This window comes from Sus scrofa, chromosome 10 (assembly GCF_054392235.1).
Source record: "Sus scrofa isolate SSC_HxYL_T2T_F1_AM1 chromosome 10, Sscrofa_HxYL_maternal_Yorkshire_Landrace_v2.0, whole genome shotgun sequence".
Classification (NCBI taxonomy): Eukaryota; Metazoa; Chordata; class Mammalia; order Artiodactyla; family Suidae; genus Sus; species Sus scrofa.
The window spans coordinates 58,075,344-58,095,993 of NC_139392.1; the positions used below are offsets into that span (position 1 = coordinate 58,075,344).

The following is a 20,650-nucleotide window of genomic DNA, read 5'->3' on the forward strand; positions in this document are numbered from 1 at the left end:
GTACTCAGGAGGTTCTAGGCAAATGACTATCATTTCCAATCTCAGAAGAGATGGTGATTCTGGCGTTTCCTCTTTTGATGCCTCGGCTCAGGGAAACTGTAAGGCTCAGAGGGCTTGTCCTATCTACTTCACAACACTTGTTAGAAGAACAGATGCTGGAGATCATAGGCTAGACTAGGGGAAAAAGCAAGTATTAAGTGAAGAGGTATTTGAATTCTGAAAGTTTTGATTAATAAAGACTGCTTGAAAGTACTTAAAAATCTTGTCTCAACTATTGGAGTGAGATAACTTAAAATTGTATTTTTCCCCTTTGGAAATTTATTTATTTATTTATTGTCTTTTTAGAGCCACACCCACGGCATATGGAGGTTCGTAGTCTAGGGGTCAAATAGGAGCTGTAGCCGCTGGCCTACGCCAGAGCCACAGCAATGCCAGATCCAAGCTGCATCTGTGACCTACACCACAGCTCACGGAAACACTGGATCCTTAACCCACTGAGCGAGGCCAGGGATTGAACCTGTGTCCTCATGGATGCTAGTCAGATTCGTTTCCACTGAGCCATGATGGGAACTCCCCCTTTGGAACTTTAAATACTGACAAAAAAAATCTTTCTGTTCACTTTTATTTTGAATGATTACAAGATTATTTTGTTGAGTGTATTTTCTTGGTCATTCTCCTGAGTTAGAATTTTTATGTTCAGGTCCCTTGAGCTCTTCTGCTGGTTTCTCTGTCTCCTCCCCCTTCTCTTCCTTTTTAAATGAATAGACTTGACATTTTAGAGTGGTTTTAGGTTTACAGGAAAATTGAGCAGAAAGTAGGGTTCCTATATCATCACTTCTCCCTACCTCGCCCAGTTTCCCCTGTTACTAACATCTTGTACTAATTAGTGTGGTACCTTTATTAAATTGATGAACCAATAGAGATGCATTATTATTAATCAAATTCTGTAGTTTATATTAGGGTCCTACTTTGTGTTATGTAGTTCTGTGGATGTTGACAAAAACATGATGTCATTTATATACCATGAAAATGGTGTACAGAATAGTTCCACTGCCCTAAAATTGTGTATTTCACCTACACACTCCCTTCTCCCACTTCAGTAGCCACTGATCTTTGTATTGTCTCTATAGTTTTGCCTTTTCTAAAATGTCATTTATATGCAATACAATAGGTAGCCTTTTCAGACTAGCTACTTTCACTTAACAATATGCATTTAACATTCCTTCATTCTTTCATGGCTTAAAAGCTTATTTCTTTTTATGACTGAATAATAATAGCCCATTATATGGATGTACCAGTTTGTTTATCCATTTACCTGTTGAAGGACATCCTGATTGCTTCCAATTTTTGGCAAATATGAGCAAAGCTTCTATAAACACTTGTGCACATACTTTTGTGTGGACCTAAGTTTTTTTTGTTAATGTAATTTTTGTTTGTTCTTATACCTATGCCACAGTCATAGCAACGCTGGATATGAGCTGCATCTGCAACCTATGCCACAGCTTGCAGCAATGCCAAATCCTGTCATTGGATTGTATCCTAAAAAGCCATTACCAAACCTGGGTCACCTAGATTTTGTCCTATGTTATCTTCTAGAGGTTTTTTTGTTTGTTTGTTTGTTTGTTTTTTGCTTTTTAGGGCCACACCCGCAGCATATGGAGATTCCCAGGCTAGGGATCAAATCAGAGCTACGACTGCCAGCCTACACCACAGCTACAGGATCCAAGCCTCATCTGTGACCTATATCACAGCTCATAGCAACACTGGATCCCCAACCCACTGAGTGAGGTCAGGGCTTGAACCGACAAGCTCATGGTTCCTCGTCAGATTCGTTTCTGCTGCGCCATGACGGGAACTCCTAGAGGTTTTAATAGTTGGTGGTTTACATTTAGGCCATTGATCCATTTTAAGTTAATTCGTAAAGGTCTGTGTCCAGATTTTTTTTTTTTGCATGCATATTTATACTTGTTTCAGCATCATTTGTTGAAAAGACTGTTCTTCCTCAGTTGAATTGCCTTTGCTTCTTTGTCGAAGATTAGTTGACTGTAGTTGTGTGGATGTGTTTCTGGTATCTCTTTGCATGGGCTCTTTATTTTGGTGATTTCTTTGTCTGTTGTTCTGCCCAAACCACACTGTCTTGATCACTGTAACTTTATATTAAGCCTTGGAGTTGGGTAGTATCAGTCCTCGGACTTTGTTCTTCATTAATATTGTATTGGTTATTCTGGATCTTGTCCTCTTTCGATATGTACTATTAGAATCAGATTGTTGACAGAGTACCTGAGATGTTGACTGGGCTTTGCATTGATGGTGTAGATCAAGTTAGGAGGAACTGACATCTTGACAATATTGAGTGTTATCAGCACAAACATGGGATATCCCTCCATTTAGTTAGATCTTTTGTTACTTTCAACTGAATTTTGTAGTGTTCCTCACATAGAGTTTGTACATATTTTGCACCTTAGTATTTGATGCTAATGTAAATGGCACTGTGTGTTTAATTTCACCTTCCAGTTGTTCTTTGCTAATATATAGGAAAGCAATTCACTTTTGCATATTTAGCTTTATCTGCAACCTTGCTATGATTATTTACTAGTCCTAGGAGATTTTCTTTGTCTATTCTTTGGGATTTTCTACACAGACAGTCTTCAAATAAAGACAGTTTTATTTCTTTCTTCTCAATCTGTATGCCTTTTATTTCCTTCTTATCTTATTGCATTAACCAGAACTTTCAACATGATGTTGAATAGAAGTAGTGAGAGGGGACATCCTTGCCTTGTTCTTGATCTTAGTGGGGAAGCATGTAGTTTCTTACCATTAACTATGATGTTAGCTGTAGATCTAGTTTTTCTCCATTAACTATGATGTTAGCTATAAGGTTTTACAGAAATTCTTTATCAAGTTAAGGATCTTACTTCTTTTTTAGTCATTTTAAAATTTGGCTATAATAACCAAATCAAGCAGAATTGGGTTTGAATATTGACTCTGCTACTTTCTAGCTAATATTGGCCTTGGGTGAGTTACCTAGGATCTTTGAGCCTTGAATTCCTCAATGTGAGATATAAAAAAAAATAAAGCTGCTTTGTTGAAATTGCAGAAAAGATTGGAATTAGAAAACTCTAAAATTGTTCAGGGGTGAGTGCCTTCAAGAATTGGGCCTGGCCATGGTGCTAAACCCCAAAACAAGATGAAACAAAAGATGGGAAAAGAAGGGCCTTTTGAGTACTGAGCAGCGGCAGAAATTGATGAGAATAGCTGATACGTCAAATGTGATTCCCTAAGCATCAGGATGGATCTCTGTGCCAGTCAGGAGAAAATAGCCCTATAACTGAATAGGCCCATAGCCCATCCTTTAGGATGAAAGTGGTGGAACCCTGGAGAGGTAACAGAGGTGGAAAACACCCAGAAGAAAAACAAAGAGATGGAAACATTGCCGACTCCAAGCCACTCTGCCTATCATACCTCTGACACTCCTTCAGAAGATGTGGCTTAGGACTCGGGCAACCCGTTGTGGCTGCTTTATCTTCTTGTGGATGCAATGTTTCATCATCCTTCTTCCATTGGGCCTCTTATCTTCCCCAGCCTTGATACCATCAAACCTCTAGCTGTGAGGATGGCAGTATATTTCTGTCTCCTCAGAATATGTAGAGGCTACCATGGAATCAAGGTAGGTAGTTGGGTTTTGACTCTTTCCCAAAGGTCCTTCTTGGTCTAAATGGACACTTGGCATCTTGCCTTTATATTTGTAGCCAGATACTCACTTTCAGGCAATTATCAATTTTTCTCCCTCTATACCTGTTTGGCGTTGGTAGTTGTTTTTTTATTTTCTAGCTTTTAGGTCACTGCTACTGTCATAACCAGGCCCTCCCTTCCCCCACTTTATGAACATGTATTGCCCACAAAACTGCCTTTACTGGATCTAGCCTATATTTCCCTAATTATCTTAGCCATAGTATATACTGATGATTACTATAAGGCAATTGTGAATTCAGAATTAGGTGCTTCAGCTTCTCCAAACCTTTACCTTTCATAGATCTGAAAATATCTGAATAACACAAATCAAGAAAACTTTTTTTTTTTGCCTTTTCATCTTCTTTTATATATATATATATATATATATATATATATATATATATATAATGATTTTTATTTTTTTCCATTATAGCTGGTTTACAGTGTTCTGTCAATTTTCCACTGTACAGCATGGTGACCCAGTTACACATACATTACACATCTATACATTCTTTTTTCTCACATTATCATGCTCCATCATAAGTAACCAGACATATTTCCCAGTGCTACACAGCAGGATCTCATTGCTAATCCATTCCAAGGGCAATAGTCTGCATCTGTTAACCCCAAGCACCCCATCCACCCTATTCCCTCCCCCTCTTCCTTGGCAACCACAAGTCTATTCTCCAAGTCCATGAGTTTCTTTTCTGTGGAAAGGTTCATTTGTGCCCTATATTAGATTCCAGATATAAGTGATATCCTATGGTATTTGTCTTTCTCTTTCTGACTTATTTCATTCAGGATGAGAGTCTCTAGTTCCATCCATGTTGCTGCAAATGGCATTATTTTGTTCTTTTTTATGGCTGAGTAGTATTCCATTGTGTATATATACCACATCTTCTTATTTTTTAAATTATAGTTGATTTGCCATGTTAAAACAACCTCTAGTTTCTGTGTGAGAAACGGAGATTCTGAACCATGAAAGATCCCTCTATTCTTTTTTTCTTTGCCTTTCTCCCCATTTAAACAGTGTTTTTGTTTGTTTGTTTGTTTGTTTAGGGCCGCACCCGCAACACATGGAAATTCCCAGGCTAGGGATCGAACTGGAGCTGTAGCTGAGGCCTACACCACAGCCATGGCAACTCGGGATCCAAGCTTCATCTGTAACCTGCACATAGCTCACAGCAACTCTGGATCCTTTAATGCACTAAGCGAGGCCAGGGATTGAACCTACACCCTCATAGATACTAGTCAGGTTTGTTAATGCTGAGCCACAATGCGAACTCCATTTAAACAGTTTTAACACTGCTTCTTTCCTCACTGTCTTGGGATGATGATGCAATTTTCTAAATATATGTCCCAGCCAACTATTAAATACCAGTTACTGGCTACAATGGGAAGGAACAATTAACAAAGTATTATATCACTTGCTATTTAAAATCTGATTATGAAAGCTAATTTCTTTCTAAAATGTTGTTCTTGGTTAAAGCTGTGGTGCCTACCATAACAAAATGTGTGAACTGACACAAATATGCTTGAATTTTTTTTTTAACAGAGATATAAACAGAACATTTTTGTTACTCCATCGAGTCCTGATCTTTCTTAAATTAGCAAATACTTGTTCTTCACCACAGAAGCAGAGCAATTTAGTGGTGGAAGTTTCTCATTACTATTCTTCGTTCATCTGCCAATGAAGATGAGTGGATGTAGGCCCTTAGTTCATGTAAGAAATGCAACCACCTGTCCCTAAAAGACCTGTTCCTGGCAACAAACTGAGTATTCAGTCACTCTTTGGGGCCTGGTCAGGGTTAGTTCACACACACATTTTGACTCTTTAGGCCATTCCCTGCTCCCCTTATCTCAGGGATCCTCCCTAATATCTGGTATGTGTGGAGCCCTTCTTCATCTCAAAGGTTTTAGGACTTTAGTGGCTGGATAGCCTTAGAGGGCAGCTCAAAACTGTGTCTACCGAGGACTTTTCTTGCCTACCAAGGCAAAGTCCAAGCAAAGAGACTGCTTCTGAGCAATTCCAAGGAAAACTCCTTCCCAGGAACCCCCTTTTTTTAAATTTTTTTTTTATTTTCCCACTGTACAGCAAGGGGGTCAGGTTATCCTTACATGTATACATTACAATTACATTTTCCCCCACCCTTTGTTCTGTTACAACATGAGTATCTAGACATAGTTCTCAATGCTATTCAGCAGGATCTCCTTGTAAATCTATTCTAAGTTGTGTCTGATAAGCCCAAGCTCCCGATCCCTCCCACTCCCTCCCCCTCCCATCAGGCAGCCACAAGTCTCTTCTCCAAGTCCATGATTTTCTTTTCTGAGGAGATGTTCATTTGTGCTGGATGTTAGATTCCAGTTATAAGTGATATCATATGGTATTTGCCTTTGTCTTTCTGGCTCATTTCACTCAGGATGAGATTCTCTAGTTCCATCCATGTTGCTGCAAATGGCATTATGTAATTCTTTTTTTATGGTTGAGTAGTATTCCATTGTGTATATATACCACATCTTCCGAATCCAATCATCTGTCGATGGACATTTGGGTTGTTTCCATGTCCTGGCTATTGTGAATAGTGCTGCAATGAACATGCGGGTGCAAGTGTCTCTTTTAAGTAGAGCTTTGTCCGGATAGATGCCCAAGAGTGGGATTGCAGGGTCATATGGAAGTTCTATGTATAGATTTCTAAGGTAGCTCCAAACTGTTCTCCATAGTGGCTGTACCAGTTTCCATTCCCACCAACAGTGCAGGAGGGTTCCAGGAACCCTTTTGAAAGCCTCTAATTTGCTTCAGATCAGGGTTGTAAACTCAAATTCCTCTTGCAGGCAGGGGAGTGAGGGAAGTGGAAGATGGGTGGGAATGGCTGGGAAATGGATGGACTGCAATGTTCACTCCCTCTGTAGAAGGGGCAGCAATCCAAAGCTCCAGTGGACCCTCATGCTCTAGCTTCCAGATCTTCCACCTTGTCAAGAGCAGCCAGCATCCAGATTTCATGTACAGTCTCCCAATTTAAAGAAACAAAACACTATGCAGGCCAAACAGACCTTGTTGGTAGATGGATTTAGCTTTCTGGTTCATTAGTCAGTAGCCTCTAATTGTGTTTCACACCAGCTCTGTTGTCTTCTCTGTGCTCTTCTACTTGGCCTGAGGCACTGATTTACCCGTCTTTCTAGTGTTGGCATGTTGGGTGCAACAAACAGAAAAATCAATGTGTGCTGACTGAAACAACAAGGAATTTTGTTAGCAGCCCAGGAAGTTCAGGTGAGCTTCATGATTGATAATCTGGAGATATCAATTCTACTTCCTTGTACATATTTTAGCTCCACTCAGTCTTGGCTTCATCCCCAAACTGGTTTCAAAATGGCTGCAGCAGCTCCAGCCCTCACACCTTTATGTAGCAACATCCAGGGAGAGCAGAAAATCTCTTCCCTAAGCAAGTTCAGAAGGGTAAACAAGAGTCATCCCAGAAAACTGTCAATTTCTCCTCATGTCTCATTGGCCTAAACTGGGTCATGTGTCCTTTCCTGAGCCAATCAGACAAGAGAGGTGAGATTATTCTTACATCAATTGAGCTTGAGCCTTGGAGGTAATGGTGGGGTATAGTTTCCTCATGGGCTTTGTGTCTACGTGTGTGTGTGTTAATGTTTGTGCATGTATTTATGCACCTGAATACAGTCTGGTTCTAATAAGAAAGGCAAAGAGGTGAATAGATGCTGGGCAATTAATTAATGATATCTTTGATAATGTGGTTTGAATTTTATAAAACTGTGTATCTCTATTTCTGATGTGGTAATAGATAACCAAGTACTTCATCCTGCCAATATCCAAATTGTAGTAACTGGGGCAATTGATACTATTCCCAAATCCTCATTTTACTGTTTTCTTCTGTCTCTACATAGAGAATCAGGGTCAGATAGGCAAATTAAGTTTCTACAACTGCCTGAGCATAGGTGTTGGACCTGGGTTTGACACTTACAAACAAACTTAACCTTTCTATTTTTCTCATTACTTTTTTAAAAATTATTTTTAAAGTATAGTTGATTTATAATGTTTTGTCATGTTCTGTTGTACAACAAAGTGACCCAATCACACACATTTCCCTGTGCTGTACAGTAGGATCCCATTGCCCATTCATTCAAAATATAGCAGTTTGCATCCATTAAAAAAAACAAAAAAACAAAATGCCCATCCATCCTACTCCCTCCCCTTTAACCCTTGGGAACCCCAAGACTGCTCTTCTTGGCTATGATCTGTTTCTGTTTTTGCTTGTTTGTTTGTTATATTTAGATAGGATCATCTACTCCATAGTTTAGATTCCACAAATAAGTGATATCATATGGGATTTGTCTTTTTCTTTCTGACTTGCTTCACTTAATATGCGAGTCTCTAGATCCATCCATGTTGCTGCAAATGGCACTAGTTTGTCTTTTTTATAGCTGAGTAATATTCCATTATATATGCGCCATATCTTTTTAATCCATTCATCTGTTGATGGACATTTAGGTTGTTTCCATGTCTTGGCTATTGTGAATAGTGCTGCTATGAACATAGGGATGCATGTGTCTTTTTCACTGAAAGATTTGTCTGGATATATGCCCAGCAGCAGAATTGCTGGATCATATGGTAGCTCTATATTTAGTTTCCTGAGGTCCCTCATACTGTTTTCCATAATGGTTGTACTAGTTTACATTCCCACCAACAGTGGAGGAGGGTACCGTTTTCTCCACTCACTGTCCAGCATTTGTTATTTATTGACCTGTTAATGATAGCCATTCTGACTGGTGTGAAGTGGCACCTCATTGTAGTTTTGATTTGCATTTCTCTAATAATTAGGATATTGAGCATTTTTTCATATGCTTGTTGGCCATCCATATGTCTTCTTTGGTGAAATATCTATTTAGGTATTCTGCTCATTTTTCAATTGGGTTGTTTGTTTTTTTGTTGTTGTTGTTGCATTGCATGAGTTGTTTGTATATATTGGAGACACGATACTATATTTAGAAAACCCTAAAGACAGCACCAGAAAACTGTTAGAACTTATCAATGAATTTGGTATAGTTGCAGGCCACAAAATTAATACACAGAAATCAATCACATTTCTATATACTAACAATGAAATATCAGAAAGAGAAATCAGAGAAATCAAACCATTTACAATCACATCAAAAAGAATAAAATTCCTAGGAATAAACCTACCTAAAGAGACAAAAAAAACCTATTCTCTAAAAACTAGAAAATTTTGATCAAAGAAATCAAAGATGACATAAACAGATGGAAATATATATGATGCTCTTGGATTGGAAGAATCAATATTGGAGTTCCCATCGTGGCTCAGTTGTTAATGAATCCGACTAGAAACCATGAGGTTGTGGGTTTGATTCCTGGCCTTGCTCAGTGAGTTAAGGATCCCGTGTTGCCGTGAGCTGTGGTGTAGGTTGCAGATGTGGCTCAGATCCCGAGTTGCTGTGGCTCTGGTGTAGGCCAGTGGCTACAGCTCCAATTCAACCCCTAGCCTGGGAACCTCCATATGCCGTGGGAGCAGCCCAAGAAATGGCAAAAAAGAAAAAAAAAGAATATTGTCAAAATGACTATATTACACAAGGCAATCTACAGATTCAATACAATCCCTATCAAATTATCAAAGACATTCTTCACAGAACTATAACAGATTATTTTTAAATTTGTATGGAAACATAAGAGACCCCGAATAGACAAACAATATTGAAAAAGAAAAATGAATGGAGGAATCAAGCTTCCTAACTTTAGACAATACTACAAAGCTGCAGTCATCAAAACAATACAGTACTGGGACAAAAAAGAAATAGAGACTAATGGAATAGGATAGAAAGCCCAGATATAAACCCAAGTGCCTATGGTCAACTAATTTATGACAAAGGAGGACAGAACATACAGTGGAAGAAAGATAGCCTCTTCAATAAATGGTGCTGGGAAAACTGGAAAGCTACATAAAAGAATGAAAGTAGAACACTATCTAACACCATATAAAAAAAAAACAAACTCAAAATGGATAAATACCTAAATATAAGGCCAGATACTGTAAAACTTCTAGAGGAAAATATAGGCAGGACGCTCTTTGACATAAATCACGACAACATCTTGTTTGATCTATCTCCTAGTATAATGACAATAAACACACAAATGAACCAATGGGACCTAATCAAACTCAAAAGCTTTTTCTCAGCATTAAAAAAAATGAAAAGACAGCCCACAGAATGGGAGAAAATCTTTGCCACTGATGCAATAAACTTAACCTTTGAGTCCACTTTAAAAATCTGAAACATGGGAAGAGTGTGTTATCAGGATATTAAATGCAAAGTGTGTAACAGTTTTTGGTGTAGAGTAAGTGTTCAATACACAGTAATTTTTATTACTATGTTCAAACTTTCATTCCCGAAGTTAGATACTCAAACCCTAAGTGTTGGTTTATAGCAACACATTAAGTATTTGGGGGTTGGTACTCTTTTCCTTATTTAACCAATAGCAAATATCTTGACATAGAGTTTTAGGAATTAGCGATTGAAACATGCCATACTTTTTCATTGAAGACAAGCCACAGCTGACCGATCCAGTTGATTTCTCTTGTTCCTCTTTAAACACAAATATGTTGTTTCAACTTCACCACTGAACCAAGGAGTTGAAGTAAACTTATCATCAGCAATTGGCTGCAAGAGGAGTTAAGCAAAAATACTGAGTTGTCTCTTAGTTCATTTTTTCCCTCCCTTAGAGGCCACTTCTGGGAGGTGAATACTCTTCCTCTTAACTTCCTTTTATCTTTATCTATGAAATTGGAGGCAAAGAACTAAGACTAAGATAATTCTAAATATTATTAGTAATGACATTGTACATTGGTATAGTGATTGGCAGTTTGCAAAAATGCTTCCATATGTGATTTGTAAAACCATAGGGTTTTAAGGTCTGTGAGATTATAAATTGTGTTTTGCTCGCTATTTTTCTCTAATTCCTATCCACATGTCTGCTGTATAATAGATATTTAACAAATATATGAATGAGCTTAAAATAACCCAGTGGGGTAGGTTTGGATGTTAGCATCATTACTCCCCTTTCATACAAGAAAAAAAGAAAAAACTCTTAGATTTCATGACTTGCTGAAGGCCACCCAGCTGGTAAGTGGTGGAAACAAGACTAGAACATGGTGGCTTGTTGCATTTTTCTAGTGCATGCTTTGGGATGGCAAAGAGAGAGAGGTTTTTCTGACAAGTAGTCTAGTTTGTGATTACAAAAATTAGGTTCCTTTCCAGTATATGGGAGAGAACCCTGAGGGAATGTGGGATTATTGCAAGGAGTTCAAGGATCCACATGCACACCAAAAATTGCCCCCAATTTTGACAGAGAGGTAGAGAGAGGGCCCAGCCCTCTTCACACTTTGAGGCTCCTAGGGTAAAGCAATCCCAAATCTAACCCTCAAACATGGTGGCCCAGTTTAGATCAGAGCATCACACTCTCTGTAGTGAGAGACTAGTCCTAAATTTTGTTCCCTCAATTTGATTTGGACCAATACTTGTAGAAGACACAATAAAAATAAATAGCTCTTAATTCCCGAACTTATCTCATGGAGGACCATTCCAGCACCATAGGCCACACCTTGACTATATTGGTTTAGATTTTTACACATTAAAAATACCACAATTATTAAAAATATTACAACCATATTTACTATTTTTAGTATAGTTTTAGTTTAGTTTTAGTATAGTCTTAGAATTGATAAAAATATCAATCCAGTGCATTATAGGAGGTGACAACCAGTATCAGGACACCAGTTTAATTGCATATGGTGAACAAATTATTCTTTCAACCCTGAGACCGTATAACTTCATTTAGTGATAGCATCAAAAGCCTATACTTAGGGCAGTTTCTTGAGGCCTGGATCATAACATCCTACCTACCCTTGTATGAGGCCCTGCTCACACATTTGTGCCCTATTGTCTTCCACATGTGTGAAACACTGTTGTGATTAATAAAATACAACTTGGGTAACAGCTTTTAAGTAATTTATGCTAGCTCTTTAATGTTTCTTCCCTTTTCATTTGGTACTAATAATATAACTGCTATCTTGTGGGAGCATCAGCAAAATTTTGATATTAAAAAGAAATCCCTGGAGTTCTCTGGTAGCCTAGAAGTCAAGGATCTGGCATTGTCACTGCTGTGGTGTGGGTTTGATCCCTGGCAGGGGGAACTTCTACATGCCAAGGGTATGGCCAAAAATATATACATATTAAAAATAAATAAGTAAATATATAAATGACTATAAAAGTCCTTATACTTGAAATCTTTGGTAACCATTTCTCCATGTGTGCTATGTTCAAGGAATCTCTAATATAAGGACTATATTGTCTTTTTATTTATTTTTATTTTAATTAATTAATTAATTTATTTATTTATTTATTTTGGCTATGCCCATGGTATGTAGAAGTTCCCAGACCAGCATTCAGACTCATGCCACAGTAGTAACCCAAGCTGCTGCAGTGATAATACCGGATCCTTAATCTGCTGCACCACAAGGGAACTCTAGGACTATGCTGTATTGCTTGAGTCTCACTCTTAGTTTCCAGAACCCAGATTTTGAGAAAGCAGTGCCTCATTTATTCATTTGGTAACACTCAGAGTGCCAAGTTCTGGCTTATGCAACAGGATGGTGTATAGACAATGGCTTCTGCCCTCAGAAACCTCCAGAGGATTCGATTAGAAGGTTTGGATCAGTTCACAGAGTTCCAGGGCTGGGGGTGGGGGTGGGGACAGAATCAGTGCTCCCCCACTTCAGGCTCCTCCCCTGAAGTGCAGTGTTCAGGGTTGGCAGCTGAACTTCTGCACCCTCTCACTCCTGAACCCTGAACAGGCTCTCCCAACTCTTGGTATGGGGCATGGGTGGCCTTTTGTTTACTGCAAGAGCTGGGCTTAATGCACAGAAATGATAATGATAGGTATTTAAATAATTTAAGAACACTGTCCAGATTTCCAAGCAGGAGTGGAACAGAGTAGACCATGAGGCTGTAAATGGACTTCCTTGCATGAAATGGTGATATAGAGCATCTTGAGATGACAAGGTTGGCTAGCAGCCTGCAGATGCAGGGGCAGTGTGTCTTCATGAGGTTGGAAAAAGACTATTGATTTTTTTGAGTTGGGGAATAGACAATTCTCAAGGAAAATGGGAATTTTGTGTAGTAGAGTTTTGGCACTTTTCACATATTGGGGAAATTCCCCTAGACCAATGCTTCTCAGACTTGAATGAGCATATGAAGAATTGAGGGATCTTGCTAAAATGAGGTTAGGTTCTGTTGGTCTGGGATGGTGCCTGGGATTCTGTGTTTCCAACAAGTTACCTCCTAAGTGATACTGAATTTGCTGTGATTTTGCTGCATTGGGGTGGTACTCTAAGGATCAGAGACCTAGGACTCACTTGGTGGCCTGGAATCATGGGAACTGGTTTCACCTGCGTTTGTGGAAGTTATTGAATGCTGTTTCAGTCATACTTGCATTTTCCAGTTACTATATTGTCTTCAGTGCTATTTCCTTCTCTCAAGGACCTTACAGAGTATGAGATATTGCTGTGGAGTGTATATTGGTTGCTGTGTTTAATTACTAAAAAAAAAATCTTTGTCCTGCTTTGAAATACTGTATCTTCTTCAGGGAAAAATGCTAGCAGTGGCTGTCATGCTCGACGTCTGATCATTATAAAGCATTGCTTTAACCCACATGTCTTGTGTGTCTTGCATATGGTGTCCACCATGGTAAATTCTGCAGCAGAGAGCTCGGCAATCCAATCATAAAATGATGAACTCATGTGTTATGTTCAGTGATTCGATCCCACAGCAACCTCTTTAAGATAGATGGACTGCAGAGTAATTCTGTGAAAGGAACTATATCCATTGATTATATTCTGGACATTGGAATGAGCTGTCATCAGATATATAGCTTCTTATTTGAGCCCACTGGATTAAGAACAATTACAAAAATCTAAAAACAAGTTCCAACATGATGTTTTGTCCCTTTTGAGCTACATCCAATGAGTTCTCTTACAGAGGAAGTAAAGGTTCAAAGCTAATTCAAAATCATCCTCAAACGTGATTTCCAGAAAATTTAAGCTTCATATCACAGTAAGTGCTTATAAGCCCCAGTCTTTCATTCAGTGCAGTGCATCCCAGGCCAGTGAATAACTTTTTCATCAACTTCTCAAGATGGTGGTAGTAGTTTCTAATGAAAAGATAATCATGTAACATAGACCAAAGTGATCTTCTAAAATTACTTTTAGTGAATTGGAAGAGTGGCTCACTTAATGTCTTTGGTTTCTTCATTTATATTTTCTAGGTCACATTCCATTCCTAAAACATTCCTTGGATCTGTCAGTGACTTTGATTGAAGCAGAAAGTTATCAAATACCCTGATGAGGGTTTGGAAGGGTCTTTTCTACTAAGGAGTTTTGTTGAAGTGGTATTTATCTTAATCAGATTTGGCTGCTGCATCTCTTACTCATAAAATTTTAGAAGGAAAAATAATATAACCAACTTGGAAATCTAGTCCAGCCAATTATTCTTACTGATGTGGAAACAGCTGGGCTTTGCTCAAGGTCACTAAGACCTGTCTTTGAACCCCAGTCCTGGACTTCCCCCCCATCTACCATGCATCTCTATACTGATTTATGGCGGTGAGGCCTGAGACAGAAGGTTTTCCACCTTTCTTGATGGGAGTTGGGATGTTCCATCTGATACATTTATTGTATTTCCATACCATCCAGACCCTGTGTTCTAGCAGAGTCACAGTGGATTCGCCAATGCTCCAGAAAAACAAAGGAGCATGGATTCTGGTGGCCCAAGTCAAGTTCAACTTTGCTCTGTACATGCTGTATGTCTTTGGGAAAGCTGATGAACCTCTCTTCAGATATAAAATGGGGACCTTCCTTGTAGGATTGTTTTAAGGACTGAATGAATGAACCTATTGAACAATTAGAGCAAGCAGCCAGGTGCTTCATATGTGGTATTGTGTATTGTTTTGCAAACATTGGATCTCTCCTAGGTGTTGAGTTGTGAAATCAGTGTTGTGAATCATTAACAGCATTAGAAAAAGTAAATGGCATATAATAGAATACAATAAATATAGTAGAGTGTGTTGCATCTATGTGGGGTATTGTTTGGTATCCTTTTGGTTTCTCTTTTTAGTGTTCCTTTGGGTGTGTGTGTGTGTGAGTGTATGTAATGACTCATGGTGTAAAATGAATTTCTCACTGTGGATTACAGCTAAAGGGTTTGGAAGCCCTGCTCTGAGACAGGTGAATGAATTCATCTCTCTAAGCACAGACCTATTGAAGTGAATGAGGCACATTTTAGACATGAATGTACAAGGTGATCTCTGGCTGAAATATAAATGTTCTTTCTTTGCAGAGGGAGACCAAAGGGCAGTTTCTTATTGACCACATCTGCAACTACTACAGCTTGCTGGAGAAGGACTACTTTGGCATTCGTTATGTGGACCCAGAGAAGCAGCGGGTAAGAGCTGACCACTGTCTGGACCTATTTGGGAGGGGCACTCAGACTTTTGGGTGCTTACTAGATTCTTCTCAGAGCAATTGTGATGCACTTGTGCTCATGGTTATTGATCCCATGAAACTGACCAGCATCTGTGTGTGTGTGTGCGTAAGTGTGTATGAGTCTGGCACTGTTTCCACTGGCCTGAATGAGGCAGAGGGAAGGGAAACTTAACCTTAGGCCTTTCCAGAAAGGTACTCCCGCCTGGTTGAAGAGAGAATGTTCTTGCGCCCTTTGAAGCCAAAGATTGCCAAAGCTCCTCAACAGTGGCTACGTAAAAATCTCAAAAATCCTTTCCTCACTTTAAAAAGCTATTGATATAAAGGAAAGGAAGAGGGTGACAGCTTGATGGGCATGACATTTTCTTTTAGAGTGATAAAAATGTTTGAAATTTGATATGTGGTAGATACACAACATTGTGAGTGTACTAAACGCCAATGAAATACGTATTTTAAAATTATTAATTTTATGTTATGTGACGTTTACCTCTTTGGCAGATGATGGATTAAGAAACTTGAAATCTGCTTCTTGGGCACCACTTAATTTGGCAGCCCCCGCATTGTATACCTACTCTTGGACACACCTATACTTGTCTCTGTGGTGTTTAAGAGTGAGCAGGGGAGTCTTGGCTTTTGAGCTGGTGTGTCAGCCTAAGAATGTCAGGCATGGCATGTGCTAAACTTACAGTGATGTATGTTCCTCACATCAAAAAGACCCTAGAATCTCCATCCCAGCTCCCACCACCTAGGGTTTCTCATTCCTGCAACACTACTGTTGGTTCCAGCTATGGGTTAAAAAGTCCTGGACCTCATGCTCCAGTTTCTGTTTCTTTTTTTCTTTTCTTTTTCCTTTCTTTTTTTTTTTTTTTTGACTGACATCTTTATTGCTTTGGGGAAGGGGGTGAGGGAATGGCTTAGGAACCCTTGGTGGGGCTTGTCCACTTCCTTTTCACCATCACAATCTTCTGGCTGCACAGTATGGTGATAGCTCTGTGGATGGTGGCCATGAGCAAGTCTGGGTGGTACTTATTCTTTGGGATCATGAGCTGGATGCTGCTAAGAGTGGGTTGGGCATTCTTGTTGATGGTGGGCCATTCGTAGGAAGTGGCTGGCTTTTACTGGCTGGATATCCGCTTCATCACCACCATGACCCCTTTGCTATCCGCCTCCGGCTCCACACTCACAGTCTTGTGGTGAATCAGCCCGTTGTAGCAGAAGGAGTTGTGGGCCTTTAAGGTTATTGGATTCAGTGCTGTACATCTGCTTGTTCCTCTTGATTAGGAAGCTGGAGCAGTTCCATACCACCATCCATTGCAGATGCAAAGACACAACGGTAGCCATGGCAGTGGGCACTAGACAGGGCCATGTGGGCAGAAGAAAGGCTGTGCCTTACCTTCTCTCATTGTAGTGGCCAATGATGGAAAGACCAGTCTGTGTTTCTTACCCTGCCCTACTGACAAGCAGGGCAGTGTGTGAAGGGGTCAGCTAGGGGTGACTCTTTAATTTGCTCTCCTCACCAGTGTCCCTGGTCATCTTCCTGTCCCCTTTCTCCTCCCCCAAACTCCACCTGGCTCTTGGTTTTGTATTTACTGACCTAGTACAGTGAGGGAGAGGTTCAAAGTGTATTTTTGTAAAGGAGGAGGATGTCTTAGGAAGAGATGGTCTTCTTTTCTGCCTAGAGAAGTTCCTTTAGTATTTGTTGTAGGCTGGCTTAGTGTTGCTGAATTCTCTCAGTTTTTGCTTATCTGTGAAGGTTTTAATTGCTCCTTCAAATCTGAGTGAGAGCCTTGCTGGGTAAAGTAATCTTGGTTGGAGGTTTTTTCCTTTCACATTAGTAAGCATATCATGCCACTCCCTTCTGGCCTGCAGAGTTTCAGCTGAAAAATCTGCTGATATCCTTATTGGGGTTCCCTTGTATGTTATTTGTTCCTTTCCCCTAGCTGCTTTCAAGATTTTCTCTTTGTCCTTAATTTTGGTCAGTTTGATTAATATGTGTCTCGGGGTAGTCCTCCTTGGGTTTATTTTATATGGTACTCATTGTGCTTCCTGGATTTGAGTGAGTGGTTCCTTTCCCATGTTAGGGAAGTTTTCAGCTATTATCTTTTGGAATATTTTTTTCTGTCCCCTTCTCTCTCCCTTCTCCTTCTGGCACCCCTATAATACATTGTCCCAGAGTTCCCTGAGACTCTCTTCATTTGTTTTCAGTCTTTTTTCTCTTTTCTGTTCTGCATCTGTAATTTCTACTAATCTGTCCTCCACCTCACTTATTCGTTCTTCTGCCTCCTGTATTCTGCTGTTAGCTGCTTCTAGTGAATTTTTTATTTCAGTTATTGTCTTTTGCATCTCTTCTTATTTAAGTTTTATATCTTGTATCTCTTTGGTCAGTGTTTCCTGTAAGTTATCCATCTTTGCCTCCAGTTTATTTCCAATGTCTTGCATCATCTTCAGCATCAACAATCTAAAGTCTTTTTCATGGATGCTGAGAATCTCCTGATCACTTGCCTGATTTTCTGGGGTTTTTCCTTTCTCCCTCATCTGAGTTATAGTTCTCTGCCTTTCATTATTGTAGGTTTTTGGTGTGGTGACCTTTTTACAGATAACAGAGTTGTAGCCTCTCTTACTTATGGTGTCTGCCCCCCATGTGGCTGAAGTCAGTATGGGGGCTTGCTGTAGGCTTCCTGATGGGAGGGGCTGATGCCTGCCCAGTAGTAAATGGAGCTGATTCTAATCCATCTGGTGGGTGGGACTTAGTCTCTGGATGGGATTAGAGGCAGATGTGTGCCTGAGGTGTCTTTAGGTAGCCTGTTTACTAATGGGTGGGGCTGTGATCCCACCTGGATTGTTGTTTGCCCTGTGGCTTCTCAGCACTGACTAACTGAAGGGTGGGGCCAGATTTTCCCAAAATGGCCACCTCCAGAGAAAGGCATGGCTGCTGAATATTCCTGAGAGCTTTGCTTCCAATGTCCTTCCCTCACAACAAGCCACATCCACCCCTGCTTTCCCAGGATGTCCTCCAAGAACTGCAGTCAGGTTTGACACAGATTCCTATGGAGACTTTGCTTTGCCCTGGGACCCAGTGCACATGAAAGTCCGTGTGTGCCTTTTAAGAATGGGGTCTCTGTTTCCCCCAGTCCCATGGAGCTCCTTCACACAAGCCTCACTGTCCTTCAATGCCAGATGCTCCAGGGGCTTTTTCTCCCAGTGTCAGATCCCCACACATGAGAGTTTGATGTTGGGCTCACAGCTCTCACTCCTGTAGGTGAGTCTCTGTGAACCAGTTAAGTTTTCAGTCTGTGGAGCTTCCCATCCGGGAGGTATGGGGTTGTTTATATCGTGAAATGCCCCTCCTACCTCTTGATGTGACCTCCTCTTTTTCTTCTGGAGTAGGATATCTTTTTGAAGGTTTCTAGTCCATTTGGGTGGAGATTGCTGAGCCTTTAGTTGTGAATTTTGTTGAATTTAGGAGAGAAGTTGAGCTCCAGTCCTTCTATTCTGCCATCTTTGGAGCAGGTTCCAAGATAATCTTCTGAAACATGGAAAATCTTATTGGCCCTTCAGTAGGACCTAATCTTCTAAAAAGGGCTATAATGTTGTGGCTCAGAAGAAGGAGATTTTGGTTTCCCATAGCACTTGTAGGAACCCTTGAATGGGCCAAGCGTTTATCCAAGTGAGAGGAGGTAGCAGGACACTGTGAGGATGTAGGGCTGGCATGAGATCACAAAGAGGATTTGTGAAGCAGTATTTACTACTGAGTAACAGGGGTTCCCTGACGTGGCCCTGCAAATATATCAGCTTAGGTTTTTGCTAAAAATGCTCAGTATGGATCTTATTCTAGACCTCTTGAATCAGAATTCCTGGCTAGGGCAAAGAATATACATTTACAAATTTTTTTATTATAGTTGATTTACAATGTTCTGTCAATTATTGCTGTACATCAAGGTACATATATATATATATGTATGACTGCATATATATACACATGCACACATACATGCGTATTCTTTATGCATATATATGTATATATACACACACACATTATTTTATCATAATATCTTCCATCATATTCTTTATGCATATATATGTATATATACACACATTCTTTATGCATATATATGTATATATACACACACACATTATTTTATCATAATATCTTCCATCATGTTCCCTCACAAGTGATTGGATATAGTTCCCTGTGCTATAGAGCAGGACCTCATTGCTTATCCACTCCAAATGTAATAGTTTGAGTCTACTAACCCTAAACTCCCCATCCATCTTAACTCTCTCCTCCACTACCCCCACAAGTCTGTTCCCTATATCCATGAGTTTGTTTCTGTTCTGTAGATAGGTTAATTTGTGCCATATTTTATATTCCACATATAGGTGATATCATATGGTATTTGTCTTTCTCTTTCTGACTTACTTCACTTAGTATGAGAATCTCTAGTTTCATCTATGGTGCAACAAATGGCATTATTTTGTTCTCTTTATGGCTGAGCAGTATTCCATTATGTAAACACTGTTGGTAGGAATGTAAACTGGTGCAACCACTATGGAAAACAGTATGGAGGTACCTCAGAAAACTGACTATACAACTACCATATAATCCAGCAATCCCACTCCTGGGCATATATCCAGACAAAGCTTTCATTCAATAAGATACATGTTCATTGTAGCACTATGCACAATAGCCAAGACATGGAAACAATCTAAGTGTCCATAGATGGATGAATGGATAAAGAATATGCATTTTTGGGAGTTCCCATCGTGGTGCAGTGGTTAACGAATCCGACTAGGAACCATGAGGTTGTGGGTTCGGTCCCTGCCCTTGCTCAGTGGGTTAACGATCCAGCGTTGCCGTGAACTGTGGTGTAGGTTGCAGACGCGGCTCAGATCCTGCGTTGCTGTGGCTCTGGCGTAGGCTGGTGGCTGCAGCTCCGATTCAACCCCTAGCCTGGGAACCTCCATATGCCACGGGAGCGGCCCAAGAAATAGCAAAAAAACAACAACAACAAAAAAAGAATATGCATTTTAACCTAGCCTAATTTTAATTTTGATGCAGCCATCCCAGTTTTGTCTTCTGGCTGGTGTTGGGGACCATGGCATAAAGATATTCATAGACATTATTCTTATAGCCTATGGAGATATTACCCTTGTATAGGAGAATAACAGGCTCAAAAATGTTGTCACTTGCCCAGGGTCCTGCAGGGAGTGAGTGATGCAGTGAGGATTTGAATTTAGAATTATGGTTCAAAATCCCCACAGCCAAACAGACTCTGTGAACTCTACTAGTCATCTAACCATCACTGAAAATAGATGACTTTTGTGCAAAATTTGAAAGAGCACACTTGGAGAAG

At 39.9% G+C, this 20,650-nt stretch overlaps 1 protein-coding gene and 1 pseudogene across 18 annotated transcripts in view; one reads left to right on the forward strand and one right to left on the reverse strand.

Moving 5' to 3' along the window:
- FRMD3 (FERM domain containing 3) overlaps positions 1-20,650 on the forward strand; it is a 407,701-nt gene that overhangs the window by 223,343 nt on the left and 163,708 nt on the right. For all 18 annotated transcript variants that reach the window (XM_021064660.2, XM_021064662.2, XM_084979808.1 and 15 more), the window contains one exon: positions 15,154-15,258. In XM_021064660.2, coding sequence (XP_020920319.1) covers positions 15,154-15,258 — 105 coding nt within the window. The remainder of the gene's footprint in view (positions 1-15,153; positions 15,259-20,650) is intronic.
- Positions 16,211-16,637, reverse strand: LOC146399448 (large ribosomal subunit protein eL28 pseudogene; annotated as a pseudogene).